The sequence below is a fragment of the Oncorhynchus mykiss genome, chromosome 30, assembly GCF_013265735.2.
Source record: "Oncorhynchus mykiss isolate Arlee chromosome 30, USDA_OmykA_1.1, whole genome shotgun sequence".
Lineage (NCBI taxonomy): Eukaryota > Metazoa > Chordata > Actinopteri > Salmoniformes > Salmonidae > Oncorhynchus > Oncorhynchus mykiss.
Genome location: NC_050570.1, coordinates 29,390,010 through 29,406,847, shown reverse-complemented (window position 1 = coordinate 29,406,847; position 16,838 = coordinate 29,390,010). Strand labels below are relative to the sequence as shown.

The following is a 16,838-nucleotide window of genomic DNA, read 5'->3' as shown; positions in this document are numbered from 1 at the left end:
GATTAGACACAGCTACTCATCCGTAGCTTGGGTAGAAAATGATTATTTTGTCCTCAAACTTGCGTTGCGTTCTGGGTTCGTTAACTTTTTTTAGACCTTGCTGCAGCTGGGGTCACATAGTCCTGCTGTAAATTCTATACTCAGAGGTTTTATACCCTTGGGTCAGAAGTGGGCGTAGCTGCCTTTAGGGCAATTCTCTGGGCGTACCAAGTTAATGAGGCAAGGTCCAGATTTTACTCAAATCCAATTTTAGACAACTAACTTAACATTTAATCTTTCCCAAAACATTCTCTTTGATTTGGATATTTTCCATACAACGTACAATGTATAAACATCAAACATATACTAGGAAAACCCTTCACATTACAATGTTTTATTATTTATCTATTAACCTTTAATAACAGAACAATACATTTTCATATTCCATCTATCGTCATGACCACCATTGTGGCTGATGAAAACCATTGTTCCAAAGTCCCTTTAGTTCATGTTTAATATTCTGAGGCTGGTTCTCCATAGTAACAGGACAAAGTAATTTGTCTGTGGCCTGAGATTTACCAGGGGCGTGAGGGGTCATAAAACCCTCCACATCTTCAGACCACTATACCTCTCTTCCTCTGTTGTGGTTGAGAGATAAGATATATAATCTGTAGATAATCTGTAGGGTTGTGGTCTCCTGTAACCTGACCTGATCAGGACAGTCCCCCTCTGGTAGGTTCAACTTGGAATGATTCTGGATGTTGCAACCCACCATAAGAATGACCATCAGATGTCCTGGTTTGTGGATCATCATAGCAGTCCCCCCCCCCCCCCCCCCCCCCTTGGTGGTTCACCCTGGTAGGATTTCCGCAAGCCGCGGACCACCACCAGAATGGACATGGGAGTTCCGGCAGCGGCTCTGTGTTCCGGCCCGTCGTCCAATTGTCCCGGCTAGTGGACCTAGGCAGTAACTTGGCAGACGTTAATAACGCACAACACTCAGGCAATACATCATTACATTTCCTCCCCAAACGAGCGGCATTGGGCTCTACTGCTTCCTAAGTGTCAAAGGAAATGAAACGAAAAATAATGGAATAAAAACATAAAAGTATACAAAATGTGCCTACCACACCTTAATCATCTCATTTGGACTATATATATGTCCAAGGTCTTGGCTAAATAACTCTCTCATGGCATTGTCTCTAATGTCATGTCTAGGGTAATCCTACTTGCAGGTGGGTAGTTAAGGCACTTGCAAAAAGTTGGCCCCTGAAGACCAAAGCTTACATTGGGCAGATTACTGGGCTGACCTAATTAGTTCAAGAGAGGAGGCTGGGACTGGGCCCCCTAAGGGGGTTTCAGGATCTATTGCCAACTTTCCAAAAATCACAATCGCTTCTGTCCCACGGGTGATCCTAGTATAAGACCTCATTAGGTCTTCCATTGCACGTGTGCGCCTGTGTACGTAGTAGGTGCACACGCCAAGGGAAATAAGACCAAGGATCAAGGTAACAGTCAGGATACTGTCCGGCATCGTCCAAGAGCGGGCGACAGACCAATCTTTCGGTCTGTAGTCAGCTAAAAGTGCCTCATCCCGTACACTAAGATCAACAGTCATGGGTCCCTCGTACTGGATTTGGTTGTGAATGGCTTGTGGTAACTCAAGGGAACATTTAGTGAAAGCGTCCAGCATTTCAATCTCTGTGTCTATCCTGTCATCGGGAAGTTGGTATAGAGAGCGAAGTTGTCTATGTGAATAATCGCCCCCTCTGGTACCTTAACAAAAACAGTCTGGTTGGGGAGGTTCAATTGGGTGATGGAGTCATGGCGTTCGTAAGTCATAGTGGCGGACGCGAACGGGGTGTTGACCAACCATCGGTTCCCTGGCAGGCCGAAACGACTGAAAACATGGTTTAGCAAAAGAACGGCCGTGGTTTCCGCCGTGTCATTGGTCGCCGGCAGGCACTCCACCCACTTTTTGAATGCGCAAGTCACTGTGAGGAGATACTTGTTGCCTCTGGCTGACCTGGCAACTGGGCCGACCCAGTCGATCTGGATCAAGCTCCAGGGGTGAGACACGCCCTTGCGTTGCAGGGGTGCTATGTCAATTAAATCGATCCCAATCAGCATCTGTTCAATTTCGATGCTAGTCACATACACGGGGTGGATCAGTGATACGCTTTCGAAGTTTGGATAGGAGCTAGGTAGCTTGAGTGAAACATTGAAGATTCATAACGCATTGTTCCGTTTTCAACCAATGTTTTGCATTGTCCACTGCCCTTTTTAGTTCATCCAGCAAGGTTTCGGATATGAGGGAAATTGTCAAACCCAAATCTATCAGAGCGTGACAGGTCAAACAGTCCTACAGGTATGGCCTGTTCGAGTTGGTTTTTCTCATCATATCCCAACAAAATGGAGTGGGTTGGGAGAACGGAGCGGTTTGTAATCTGTGTCGATTTCCAAGACAGATAAGTCACCTACGAGACCAGGTGGGTCCTCTATCGGAATGGGAGAGGAATCATCTGTTGTAAAGCTGCTTATCTTGTGCATCTCCACATCCGTATCCAAGTCTGTAGACAAAACCTGCGGGCTTGTGTCTAGAATGAGTGGTTCCTGGACAGGGATTTGAGTGGGGACGGGGGTAATGGAAATGTTTGCATCCTCTGGAATTGCATGAGTTTCAGCGGACTTGGTTTCCAACGATTTTACGCCTAGTCATGATGACTTATCCTTGTCATCCTTCTCAGATTTCTTACGATGCAGTACATCTCTATTCAGAGCTTCTAGATAATTTTGGTTAGCGTTTAGATAATTGTTGAGCACTTTGTTGCCCTTGCCACCCCCTTTGATCGTCATATTTTACCCCACATGTCCCCGATGCAGCACCTTCCAATTCGAGTGATGGTTCCCGCCTAAGCTCGAAAGTCGAGGTGTCTGGGCTCTTAGCCCGGCTTGCTTTTGATGCCTCAAAAGCGGTGCTTGCAAGTTCACGGAGCGTCGAGATTGGCCACCCAACGTGAGCAGTAGGGCCCAAGTAGTTAATGAAGTTGGGAGACATGTTTGATATGAGCAGTTGTTTAAATGGTAATAGATCTTCCATTCCGGTTTCAGTGAGCATACCAAAGTAAGCTGAACGAAGCCGGTGATAGTAGGCTTGTGGATGTTCATTTCGAGCTTGTCTGATATTGTTAGCCAACGAGCTATCGTGTTTGCGAGTCGCAGAACCACTGAATTCTATTTTCAAAACCGTGGCAAGTTTAGCATAGTCGTTTTGCACGTGTTGCTCTTGTAGACGGATGAACCTTGTCACGTGTCTGTTGGACGTTAAGGATCTTTTGGTCCTAGACTTGGCACTCCGGTACTGCTTGCAAGTGCGGTACCAGAGAGAACAGTCCATGACTTGGGTGCCTAGAGTCTTTGACAGTTTTTTGGGCTTTCCTCTGACACCGCCTAGTATATAAGTCCTGGATGGCAGGAAGCTTGGCCCCAGTAATGTACTGGGCTGTACAAACTACTCTCTGTAGCGTCTTACGGTCAGATGCCGAGCAGTTCTCAATGGTGCAGCTGTAGAACTTTTTGAGGATCCCATTTCAAATATTTTCAGTCTCCTGAGGGGGAAAAGGTGTTGTCGTGCCCTCTTCGCGGCTGTCTTGGTGTGTTTGGACCATGATAGTTTGTTGGTGATGTGGACACCAAGGAACTTGAAAATCTCAACCCGCTCCACTACAGCCCCGCCAATGTTAATAGGGGCCCGTTCGGACGCCTTTTCCTGTAGTCCACGATCATCTCCTTTGTCTTGCTCACATTGAGGGACAGGTTGTTTTCCTGGCACCATAGTGCCAGGTTTCTGACCTCTTCCACATAGGCTGTCTCGTCGTTGTCGGTAATCAGGCCTACCACTGTTGTGTCGTTAGCAAACTTAATGTTGCAGTCATGTTTGGCCATGCAGTCGCGGGTGAACAGGGAGTACAGGAGGGGACTAAGCACGCACCACTGAGGGGTCCCAATGTTGAGGATCAGCATGACAGACATGTTGTTGCCTACCCTTACCACCTGGGGGGGCCAGTCAGGAAGTCCAGGATCCAGTTGCAGAGGGAGATGTTTAGTCCCAGAGTCCTTAGCTTTGTGATGCTTTGTGGGCACTTTGGTGTTGAACGCTGAGCTGTAGCCAATGAACAGAATTCTCACATAGGTGAGTATGGGAATGGGAATTTTCCAGAATGGGAATGAGAATTGTCCAGATGGGAAAGTTCAGTGTGAAGTGCGATTGAGATTGCGTCATCTGTGGATCTATTGGGGCGGTACTCGAATTGGAGTGGGTCTAGTGTATCCAGAATGATGCCGTTGATGTGTGCAATGACAAGCCTTTCAAAGCACTTCAAGGCTACCAAAGTGAATGCTACACAGTGATAATCATATAGGAAGGTTACCTTCGCTTCCTTGGGCACAGGGAATATGGTGGTCTGCTTGAAACATGTAGGTATTGCAGACTCTGTCAGAGAGGTTGAAAATGTCAGTGAAGACACTTGCAAGTTGCACTGCGCATGATTTGAGTACAAGTCCTGGTACTCCGTCTGGCCCGCGGCATTGTGAATATTGACGTGTTTATACAGTTGGAAGTTTACATACACTTAGATTGGAGTCATTAAAACTAGTTTCTGGTTAATAAACTATAGTTTTGGCAAGTCGGTTAGTCATTTTTCCAACAATTGTTTACAAAGAGATTATTTCACTTATAATTCACTGTATCACAATTCCAGTGGGTCAGAAGTTTACATACACGAAGTTGACTGTGCCTTTAAACAGCTTGGAACATTCCAGAAAATTATGTCATGGCTTTAGAGTTTCTGATAGGCTAATTGACATCATTTGAGTCAATTGGAGGTGTACCTGTGGATGTATTTCAAGGCCTACCTTCAAACTCAGTGCCTCTTTGCTTGACATCATGGGAAAATCCAAAGAAATTAGTCAAGACCTCAGAAAAAAAATTTTAGACCTCCACAAGTCTGATTCATCCTTGGAAGCAATTTCCAAACGCCTGAAGGTACCACATTCATCTGTACAAATAATAGTACGCAAGTATAAACACCATGGGACCACACAGCAGTCATACCGCTCAGGAAGGAGACGCGTTCTGTCTCCTAGAGATGAACATACTTTGGTGCGAAAAGTGCAAATCAATCACAGAACAGCAGCAAAGGACCTTGTGAAGATGCTGGTGGATTTAGGTACAAAAGTATCTATGACCTGTCACGCCCAGACCTTAGTTATCTTTGTTTTCTTTATTATTTTGGTTAGGTCAGGGTGTGACGAGGGTGGTATGTGTGTTTTTGTCTTGTCTAGGGTTTTTTGTATATCTATGGGGTTTTGGTATTAGGTGGTTAGATGGTTAGTTGCATGTCAGCACTCGTTATATATAGCTTCATGTTCATTTTGTTGCTTTGTATAGTTTGTTCAGTGTTCTCTTTCATTAAAGAGGAATGTATTCATATCATGCTGCGCCTTGGTCTCTTCGTTATAACGAACGTGACATGACGACAGTAAAACGAGTCCTATATCGACATAAACTGAAAGGCTGCTCAGCTAATTTTTTGGGGCAGTGTGCACATAGCCTGTCTTCTCTTGAGAGCCAGGTCTGCCTACGGCGGTCCGACTCCATGGCAAGGCTATGCTCACGGAGTCTGTAAATAGTCAAAGCTTTCCTTAATTTTGTGTCAGTCACAATGGTCAGGTTTTCTTCCACTGTGTACTGTCTGTTTAGGTCAAAATATCGTTCCAGTTTGCTCTGTTTTTTTTGGTAAATTCTTTCCAATCTGTCAAGTAATTATCTTTTTGTTTTCTCATGATTTGGTTGGGTCTAATTGTGTTGCTGTTGCTGTCCTGGGTCTCTGTGGGTCTGTTTGTGTTTGTGAACAGAGCCCCAGGGCCAGCTAGCTTAAGTGAATCTTCTCTAGGTTAATCTCGCTGTAGGTAATGGCTTTGTTATGGAAAGTTTGGGAATCGCTTCCTTTTAGACGGTAGTAGAATATAACGTCTCTTTTCTGGATTTTGATAATTAGCTGGTATCTGCCTAATTCTGCTCTGCGTGCTAATTCTGCTCTGCGTGCATATTTATTGTTTTACATTTTACATTCACAGCATTGTGAAAGTTATCTGTGGTGCTGATGTTTAGGCCTAGGAAGATTTAGTTTTTTGTGTGCTCAAGGGCAACGGTGTCTAGATGGAATTTGTATTTGTGGTCCTGGCAACTGGACCTTTTTTGGAACACTATTATTTTCGTCTTACTGAGATTTACTGTCAGGGCCCAGGTCTGGCAGAATCTAAGCAGAAGATCTAGGTGCTGCTGTAGGCCCGCCTTGGTTGGGGGCAGAAGCACCAGATCATCAGCAAACAGTAGATATTTGACTTCAGATTCTGGCAGTGTGAGGCCGGGTGCTGCAGACTGTTCTAGTGCCCTAGCCCTAATTTGTTGATGTATATGTTCAAGAGAGTGGGGATCGAGCTGCATCCCTGTCTCACCCCACTGACCCGTGGAAGTGCATTTCAATGTTTTTTGCCAATTTTAACTGCGCACTTGTTGTTTGTGTACATGGATTTTATATTGTCATGTTCTCTCTCTTGGTCTTTCTCTCTCCCAACTCCTCCTCTCTCCAGTCCCAGGCCATGCGTATTGTGCGGACGGTGGGCCAGGCGTTCGAGGTGTGTCACAAACTCAGCTTGCAACACACACACCAGAACGCAGATGGACAGGAGGACGCAGACAGTGACAAGACTTGCAACGAGGAGTCCACACTCTCAGGTGCATCCACACAAACACACACACACACACACAAACACATTCCTGATTGAGTGTAAGATGCTATTTGAGGGGATAGTGTCACAGATGAGTCAGTCTAATAGAGAGACTGTGGCTGTGGAACAGAACAGAATAGTGGTGGGATGACTCTGGCTCCAGTAACTACAGGGCCCTTTCATATGCAGATTGTTTTTCTTTTATCTTTATTTATACAGGTTCTCATTGAGATAATATCCCTTTTCCAAGAGAGACCTGGTCCCATAGCAGCAGGGGGAACAACGTTTCAGACAAAACAACTTACATACACTAACACAACATTAAACAAAACTATAAACACACATACTGTACAACAATTACATATTACATTAAAAACACAAACCTCTTGACTAAAAACAGCTGGCCTAAAAACAATTACACTCTATGATATATGCATCAATCAAGTGTTTAAACTCCACCAATGAAACTAGATCATTACATTTTAAAATGTTCAGGAGAGAATTCCAGGACCATGGTGCTAAGTAACTAAAACTATTTCTACCATGACCTGTTCTAATTTTTGGTACTGTTAGAAGCAAATCAGAATGGGACCGTAATTTATATTTATTTACTGACCTGACTAAAAAAGAACAGAGATAAAATGGCATATTACCCAAAATGGCCTTATAAATCAGTGTATACCAGTGTTTAAGCCTACGCAAGGTCAATGACGACCAGCCAACAGCGCTGTAGAGATCACAATGATGTGTTAGACGTTTCTGATTTGTAATGAACCTGAGGGCTGCATGATACACTGAATCAAGTGCTCTCAGGGTAGGCCTGCATATATATATAACATCACTAAAATCTAAAACCAACAGTAATGTACATCGTACCAGCTCCTTCCTGGCCTCAAAACAAAAACAAGCCTTATGCCTGTAATAAAATCCTATTTTCAGCTTGAGCTTCCTTATCAAGTTCTCTACATGCACAGTGAAGCTCAGCTTATCATCAACCCACACACCCAAATATTTGTACACTTTAACTTGCTCTATAGTATGTCCAGCCAATGGAGCAATTACATGATTTGTAATATGCCTGGCATTTGAAAATACCATACATTTTGTTTTACCTGAATTTAGAATCAGCTTTAAATCATACAGGTTCTGTTGTATGATGTTACAAAGCCCACAGCATCCCCATGTGCCACCCTCCTATACACACCAGTGTTAATTTTGACTATTTTTTAGATTGTCTAGTCTTAGTAAATTTGACTAAAATATAATTAAGTATTAGTCACATTTTTGTCAATTGAATAAGGATTTAGTCTAGTTATTGACAAAATGACAAACAGTGGGCATTTTAGTCAAATAAATGCCCTTTCATTTTAGTCAAATAAATGCCCTTTCATGTTAGTCAAATAAATGCCCTTTCATGTTAGTCAAATAAATGCCCTTTCATTTTAGTCAAATAAATGCCCTTTCATGTTAGTCACATTTTAGTCACATCACATTTATATTGCCTCATTAACATATAGTAAACATAAATCACTGACTTCCATGTGCACAAACATACTTACCTTGTCCTGCCAACATATTTTTCTGCATAATTAACATTACATACAATGCAAACATACACTCACAAGCAGAGCGAGACACACACACACACAGACAGAGCTAGAGAGAAAGAGAGAGGTAGAGATCAAATACAAATCTTATAATCAGCTATTAAAGACTACCCACTGGATTCTCCAATTACATTGAATGAACTACAGGACAAAATATAAACCCTCCAACCCAAAAAGGCCTGTGGTGTTAATGGTATCCTAAATGAAAGGATAAAATATACAGACCCCAAATTCCAAACTGGCTATACTTAAACTCTTTAACATCATCCTTAGCACTGGCATCTTCCCAAATATTTGGAACCAAGGACAGATCACCCCAATCCATAAAAGTGGAGATAAATTTGACCCCAATAACCACTGTGGGATATGCGTCAACAGCAACCTTGGGAAAATTCTCAGCGTTAACATTAACAGCAGACTCGTACATTTCCTCAGTGAAAACAATGTACTGAGCAAATGTCAAATTGGCTTTTAACCAAATTCACCCTGCACACCCTAATTGATAAACTAACAAACCAAAACAAAGGTAAAGTCTTCTCATGCTTTGTTGATTTCAAAAAAGCTTTCAACTCAATTTGTCATGAGGGTCTGCTATTCAAATTAATGGAAAGTGGTGTTGGGGGAGAAACATAAGACATTATAAATTCCATGTACACAAACAAAACAAAAATGTTTGTGTACCCACTCCCTTCAACATATATATCAATGAATTGGCGAGCGCACTAGAACAGTCTGCAGCATCCGGCCTCACCCTACCAGAATCTGAAATGCCTACTGTTTGCTGCTGATCTGGTGCTTCTGTCTACAACCAGGGAGGGCCTACAGCAGCACCTAGATCTTCTGCACAGATTCTGTCAGACCTGGCCCGATTCCAGTAAATCTCAGTAAGACAAAAATAATGGTGTTCCAAGAGTAAATAAAAAATTATACCTAACTTGGCCTAAACATCAGCACCACAGGTAACTCCCACAAAGCTGTGAACAATCTGAGAGACAAGGCAAGAAGGAAGAAGGGCCTTCTACATCATCAAAACGAACAGAAAATTTGACACACTAATTAGGATCTGGCTAACAATACTTGAATCAGTTATAGAACCCATTGCCCTTTATGGTTGTGAGGTCTGGGGTCCGCTCACCAACCAAGAATTCACAAAATGGGACAAACACCACATTGAGACTCTGCATGCAGAATTATGCAAAAATATCCCCAGTGTACAACATAAAACACCAAATAATGCATGCAGAGCAGAATTAGGCCAATACCCGCTATTTAACAAAATCCAGAAAAGATACGTTAAATTCTACAACCACCTAAAAGGAAGTGATTCCCAAACCTTCCATAACAAAGCCATCACCTACAGAGAACCTGGAGTAGAGCCCCCTAAACAAGCTCGTCCTGGGGCTCTGTTCACAAACAGACCGCACAGAGCTCCAGGGCAGCAACACAATTAGGCCCAACCAAATCATGAGAAAACAAAAAGACAATTAATTGACAAATTGGAAAATAATTTACAAAAAAACTGAGCAAACTAGAATTCTATTGAGCCCTAAATAGAGCCCATATTTATTGGGTGAAATACCACAGTGTGCAATCACAGGAGCAAGATTTGTGACCTGTTGTTTTATTGTTTATTTCCCTTTTGTTTATTATCTATTTCACTTGCTTTGGCAATGTAAACATATTTTTTCCCCATGCCAATAAAGCTGCTTAAATTGAATTAAATTGAGAGAAAGACAGAGGGACAGAGAGGAGTGTAGTATGTGTTGCATCTCGGTCGCGTCATTGCCATTGTTATCAACGTTCCAGGGATTCCAAAAGTATAAGGAGGGCTAAGGACTTTAACCGGAGCTAATGATTGTTTCGCCCAATGATGTAGTCGAGTCACTTAACCTTGAGTCCCAAGTCCCCTGTGCTCGAGTACGAGTCACCAATGGTCGAGTCAGAAGTCCCTATGGCTGAAATTTGAGTCCCAGTGCTTGAGTCCTGGTCCAAGTGCTCAAGTCTGAATCACTGAATCACTAGAATAGATAAAGTTATTTACACAGTCATATACAGTGGGGCAAAAAAGTATTTAGTCAGCCACCAATTGTGCAAGTTCTCCCACTTAAAAAGATGAGAGGCCTGTAATTTTCATCATAGGTACACTTCAAATATGACAGACAAAATTAGAAAAAAAATCCAGAAAATCACATTGTAGGATTTTTAATTAGTTTATTTGCAAATTATGGTGGAAAATAAGTATTTGGTCACCTACAAACAAGCAAGATTTCTGGCTCTCACAGACCTGTAACTTCTTCTTTAAGAGGCTCCTCTGTCCTCCACTCGTTACCTGTATTAATGGCACCTGTTTGAACTTGTTATCAGTATAAAAGACACCTGTCCACAACCTCAAACAGTCACACTCCAAACTCCACTATGGCCAAGACCAAAGAGCTGGATAGGGGGGTGCTCCCTCCTGCTGTTTTCTGAAGTCCACGATCATCTCCTTTGTTTTGTTGACGTTGAGTGTGAGGTTATTTTCCTGACACCACACTCTGAGGGCCCTCACCTCCTCCCTGTAGGCCGTCCCGTCTTTTTTGGTGATCAAGCCTACCACTGTAGTGTTGTCTGCAAACTCATGCTGTTTGGGTGGCCACATTTAAAATACCCAAATGCGGGACAACAGGATGATTTTGCGGGACAGTGAAGCCTAAATTATTACATTTTTTTTAGTTCATCACCACCTTAGAAAAAGTGCCATCCATTTCGTTGTGCTAGGCTTTGAAACAAAGACCATATTTTTAACTCACTTTCAACCTCTTCTTTCTTCAAATTGATCAATCACAGTGAGGTGGGTTTTAAAAGCACATACTCTTTTGATTGATTGAATATATTAGACCATTTCTTTTAAATACATACAGTGCCTTGCAAAAGTATTCATCCCCTTTTTTTCCCCTATTCATCCTCTTTTTTTCCCTATTTTGTTGCATTGCAACCTGTAATTTAAATGTATTTTTATTTGTATTTCATGTAATGGACATAGACAAAATAGTCCAAATTGGTGAAGTGAAATGAAATAAATAACTATAATAAATGTAAAAGTGGTGAGTGCATATGTATTCATCTCCTTTGCTATGAAGCCACTAAATAAGATCTGGTGCAACCAATTACCTTCAGAAGTCACATAATTAGTTAAATAAAGTCCACCTGTGTGCAATGTACAGTTGAAGTCGGAAGTTTACATACACTTGTTTTTCAACCACTACACACGTTTCTTGTTAACAAACTATAGTTTTGGAAAGTTTGTTAGGACATCTACTTTGTGCATGACAATAGTCATTTTTCCAACAATTGTTTACAGACAGATTATTTCACTTATAATTCACTGTATCACAATTCCAGTGGGTCAGAAGTTTACATACACTAAGTTGACTGTGCCTTTAAACAGCTTGGAAAATTCCAGAAAATTATGTCTTGACATTAGAAGCTTCTGATAGGCTAATTGACATCATTTGAGTCAATTGGAGGTGGACCTGAAGATGTATTTCAAGGCCTACCTTCAAACTCAGTGCCTCTTTGCTTGACATCATGGGAAAATCAAAAGAAATCAGCCAAGACCTCAGAAAAAAATTGTAGTCCTCCACAAGTCTGGTTCATCCTTGGGAGCAACTTCTGAATGCCTGAAGGTACCACGTTCATCTGTACAAACAATAGTACCCAAGTATAAACACCATGGGACCACGCAGCAGTCATACCGCTCAGTAAGGAGACGCTGTCTGTCTCCTAGAGATGAACATGCTTTGGTGCGAAAAGTGCACATCAATCCCAGAACAACAGCAAAGGACCTTGTGAAGATGCTGGAGGAAACAGGAACAAAAGTATCTATTTTCACAGTAAAACTAGTCCTATATCGACATAACCTAAAAGGCCGCTCAGCAAGGAAGAAGCCACTGCTCAAAATGGCCATTAAAAAAAGACTACGGTTTGCAACTGCACATGGGGACAAAGATCGTACTTTTTGGAGAACTGTCCTCTGATATGATGAAACAAATATATAACTGCTTTGCCATAATGACCATCGTTATGTTTGGAGGAAAAAGGTGGAGGCTTGCAAGCTGAAGAACACCATCCCGACCGTGAAGCACGGGGATAGCAGCATCATGTTGTGGGGGTGCTTTCCTGCAGGAGGGACTTTATTATGTGGATATTGTGGCAAAGAAGTGGGTCGAGTGATAAATGGCAGATATGTGAGAGCAGAACTAATAAACGGGCTCTGCCCGATCACTAAAATGGCCACCCCTGTCAGAACTACAGACCACAAAATGGCTGACCACCAAAACTACAAGTCCCTGAAGCAAGGGGAACCCTCAGAAGGTGGAGCCGACCCACAGATAAAGGGTCAAGAGAAACCAGGAAGAGAGAGAGTGCTGGAAGGATCTATGAACAATAGAAAAAGAGACAATAGCGATTGGCTGGATTTACCGTGTATGAGCTGGATTGTTTTGAACTTACCTGTTGGCGTTTGAACCTGGACCTACCGAGAACCGGATTCGTGTACCGAACCCTGCTATCCTTGACCTCGCCTACGGCCTGGGTGGACCAGGACGGAGAAACAAACACACAGGTACTGTCCTGTTCGAAAGAACTCTCATTCTTGGGTGATTTTGTGACAGTTTACCACTTAATTTGTGACAAATGCTCCTAACCTTGAAGAGGTTTGTCACAATATATTGAAGCAACATCTCAAGACATCAGTCAGGAAGTTAAAGCTTGGTCGCAAATGGGTGTTCCAAATGGACAATGACCCCAAGCATACTTCCAAAGCCGAGGGAAAATGGCTTAAGGACAACAAAGTCAAGGTATTGGAGTGGCCATCCGAAAGCCCTGACCTCAATCCCATAGAATATTTGTGGGCAGAACTGAAAAAGCATGTGCGAGCAAGGAGGCCTACAAACCTGACTCATTTACACCAGCTCTGTCAGGAGGAATGGGACAAAATTAACCCAACTTATTGTGGGAAGCTTGTGGAAGTCTACCTGAAATGTTTGACCCAAGTTAAACAATTTTCTGGGCAATATTACCAAATACTAAGTGAGTGTATGTAAACTTCTGACCCACTGGGAATGTGATGAAAGAAATAAAAGCTGAAATAAATCATTCTCTCTCCTATTATTCTGACATTTCACATTCTTAAAATAAAGTGGTGGTCCTAACTGACCTAAGACAGGGCATTTTTACTAGGATTAAATGTCAGGAATTGTGAAAACTGAGTTTAAATGTATTTGGCCAAGGTGTATGTAAACTTCCGACTTCAACTGTAAGTGTCACATGATCTCAGTATATATACACCTGTTCTGAATGGCCCCAGAGTCTGCAACACCACAAAGCAAAGGGAACCACCAAGCAAGCAGCACCATGAAGACCAAGGAGCTCTCCAAACACGTCAGGGACAAAGTTGTGGAGAAGTAGAGATTAGGGTTGGGTTCTAAAAAAAATATCTGAAACTTTGAACATCCCACGGAGCACCATTAAATCTATGATTCCTAAATGGAAAGAATATGGCACCCCAACAAACCTGTGCACACCAAAACTCACAGACCAGGCAAGGAGGGCATTAATCTGAGGGGCAACAAAGAGACCAAAGATAACCCTGATGGAGCTGCAAAGCTCCAGAGCGGAGATTGGAGTATCTGTCCATATGACCACTTTAAGCTGTGCACTCCACAGAGCTGGTCTTTACAGAGGAGTGGCCAGAAAAAAAGCCATTGCTTAAAGAAAAGTATAAGCAAACACTTTGTGTTTGCCAAAAGGCATTTGGGAGACTCCCCAAACATATGGAAGCAGGCACTCTGGTCAGATCAGAAAAAAATTGAGCTTTTTGTCCATCAAGAAAAACGTTATGTCTGGCGTAAATCCAGCACCTCTCATCACCCTGAGAACACCATCTCCACAGTGAAGCATGGTGGTGGCAGCATCATCCTTTCGGGTTGTTTTTCATCGGCAGGGACTGAGAAAATGGGTTCTTGCTGTGAGATGTTACCCCTCTCTTCCATCAAGGCACCAGCAAGTTCCCAGACATTTCTGGGGGGAATGGCCCTAGTCCTCACCATCCAATCCAGCAGGGATTGAGATCCGGGCTCTTCGCTGGCCATGTCAAAACACTGACATTCCTGTCTTGCAGGAAATCAAGCACAGAACGAGCAGTTTGGCTGGTGGCATTGTCACACTGGAGGGTCATGTCAGGATGAGCCTGCAGGAAGGGTACCACATGAGGGAGGAGGATGTCTTCCCAGTAACGCACAGCATTGAGATTGCCTGCAATGACAACAAGCTCAGACCGATGATGCTGTGACACACCGCCCCAGACCATGAAGGACCCTCCACCTCCAAATTGATCCCGCTCCAGAGTACAGGCCTCGGTGTAACGCTCATTCCTTCGACGATAAACGTGAATCCGGCCATCACCCCTGGTGAGACAAAACCGCGACTCGTCAGTGAAGAGCACTTTTTTCCAGTCCTGTCTGGTCTAGCGACGGTGGGTTTGTGCCATAGGTGACGTTGTTGCCGGTGATATCTGGTGAAGACCTGCCTTACAACAGGTCTACAAGCCCTCAGTCCAGCCTCTCTCAACCTATTGTGGACAGTCTGAGCACTGATGAAGGGATTGTGCATTCCTGGTGTAACTCGGGCAGTTGTTGTTGCCATCCTGTACCTGTCCCGCAGGTGTGATGTTCGGATGTACCGATCCTGGGCAGGTGTTGTTACACGTGGTCTGTCACTACGAGGACAATCAGCTGTCCGTCTTGTAGGGTTGTCTTAGGCATCTCACAGTATGGACATTGCAATTTATTGCCCTGGCCACATCTGCAGTCCTCATGCCTCCTTGCATCATGCCTAAGGCACGTTCACACAGATGAGCAGGGACCCTGGGCATCTTTCTTTTGGTGTTTTTCAGAGTCAGTAGAAAGGCCTCTTTCCTACATTTTCCTGACTGTGACCTTAATTTCCTACCGTCTGTAAGCTGTTCGTGTCTTAGCGACCGTTCCACAGGTGCATGTTCATTAATTGTTTATGGTTCATTGAACAAGCATGGGAAACAGTGTTTAAACCCTTTACAATGAAGATCTGTGATGTTATTTGAATTTTTACGAATTATCTTTGAAAGACAGGGTCCTGAAAAAGGGATGTTTCTTTTTTTGCTGAGTTTATAAGACATGTCTATGTCCTGGAAAGTTGGATGTTACGTAGAATGTAATTCTAGTCACATTAGCGCATGTTTGCAACAACCGTCCCAGTATAGGGACACCGATCCCTCAGTTTCACGTTGGACCCGATCAAGACGGACTCTGTTTTTCAAGGTGAAGAGACAACTTATTGTCATATGGCCATTTACTCGCATTCAGAAGTTCAGCACAGAGGGCTTTCTCAACTACATTTTTGTCTTTGTGGGAAACCAACAGTGCATAATAATCTGCATAGAGGAAAAGTTCACATGTACAGGCAGATTTCAGATAATGTATATACAATAGAAAGAAAAGTGGAACCAGCACAGTCCCTTGGGGTACCCCGCAGTTCAATATTTTGGGTTTAGATAGTAAATGTGGACGGGACCCTATCTGTGGTCTTCCTTGCAATTAACTGCTAACCCATTTTACTGCTACGTTGTTAAAGCCCATGGCTCTTAGTTTGTTTAACAGAATCTCATGATCCACGCCTTTTGGAGATCTAACAAAATTTCCCTACGTCTACTTCCTTCCTTATTTGGTCAGTTAGATATTGTAGGCAAGTGTCGGTGGAATGGGATTTCCTAAAGACAGATTGGCGCTCATGTTAGGAAATATAACTGTCAATCTGTTCGGACATGATCTTTTCCGTGACCTTCGATAAAACATACAGGATTGAGACAGACCGATAGTTTCCATGATCTAACTTATTCCCATTTTTATATAAAGGAATGACCCTTGAAAGTTTTAGTTCACTGGGAAAACACCCCAGTGCAATAGACATGTTTATAATGTGAGTTACACAGGGGGTGATAAATTGCGCAGAATCCCTTGTAAATCGGTCAGGAATGTTGTTAAGGCCAATTGCAAGTTCTTTCAGTTTATTTAGCACAGTTGACTCAGACACCTTTTCAAACGAAAAAGCATCTACTTGAATCCCCTGCTGTGAGTAAAACTGCTGGACATGACTCTCCCCATAGCAACGTGACTGACAAGGTAACTTGCTAACTAATGTATTAGCTATAGTTGTAAAAAAGCTATTCAGACTGTCTACAACTATGATCTTGTCTGACGTAATCCTGTCCAATCTAAGACTTCGAGCTCTGGTCTTTAATCTGTTACTGTATCCTAACAGCTTCAGACAGTTCCATAATTTACTCGGATTGTTCCTATTTTCAACTATTTGTCATTAAAATAATCTTTCTTGGCCTTCTGTATCATCATGTTGACCTCATTTCTTAATTTCTTATAGTCTATA

General features: G+C 42.8%; 1 protein-coding gene across 2 annotated transcripts in view; it reads left to right on the top strand.

Annotated features, from left to right (window-relative positions):
- The window catches only part of LOC110521692 (carboxyl-terminal PDZ ligand of neuronal nitric oxide synthase protein), a 234,343-nt gene that overhangs the window by 149,818 nt on the left and 67,687 nt on the right, over window positions 1–16,838 (top strand). For both annotated transcript variants that reach the window (XM_021599470.2, XM_021599469.2), the window contains one exon: window positions 6,634–6,778. In XM_021599470.2, the coding sequence (XP_021455145.1) occupies window positions 6,634–6,778 (145 nt within the window). The remainder of the gene's footprint in view (window positions 1–6,633; window positions 6,779–16,838) is intronic.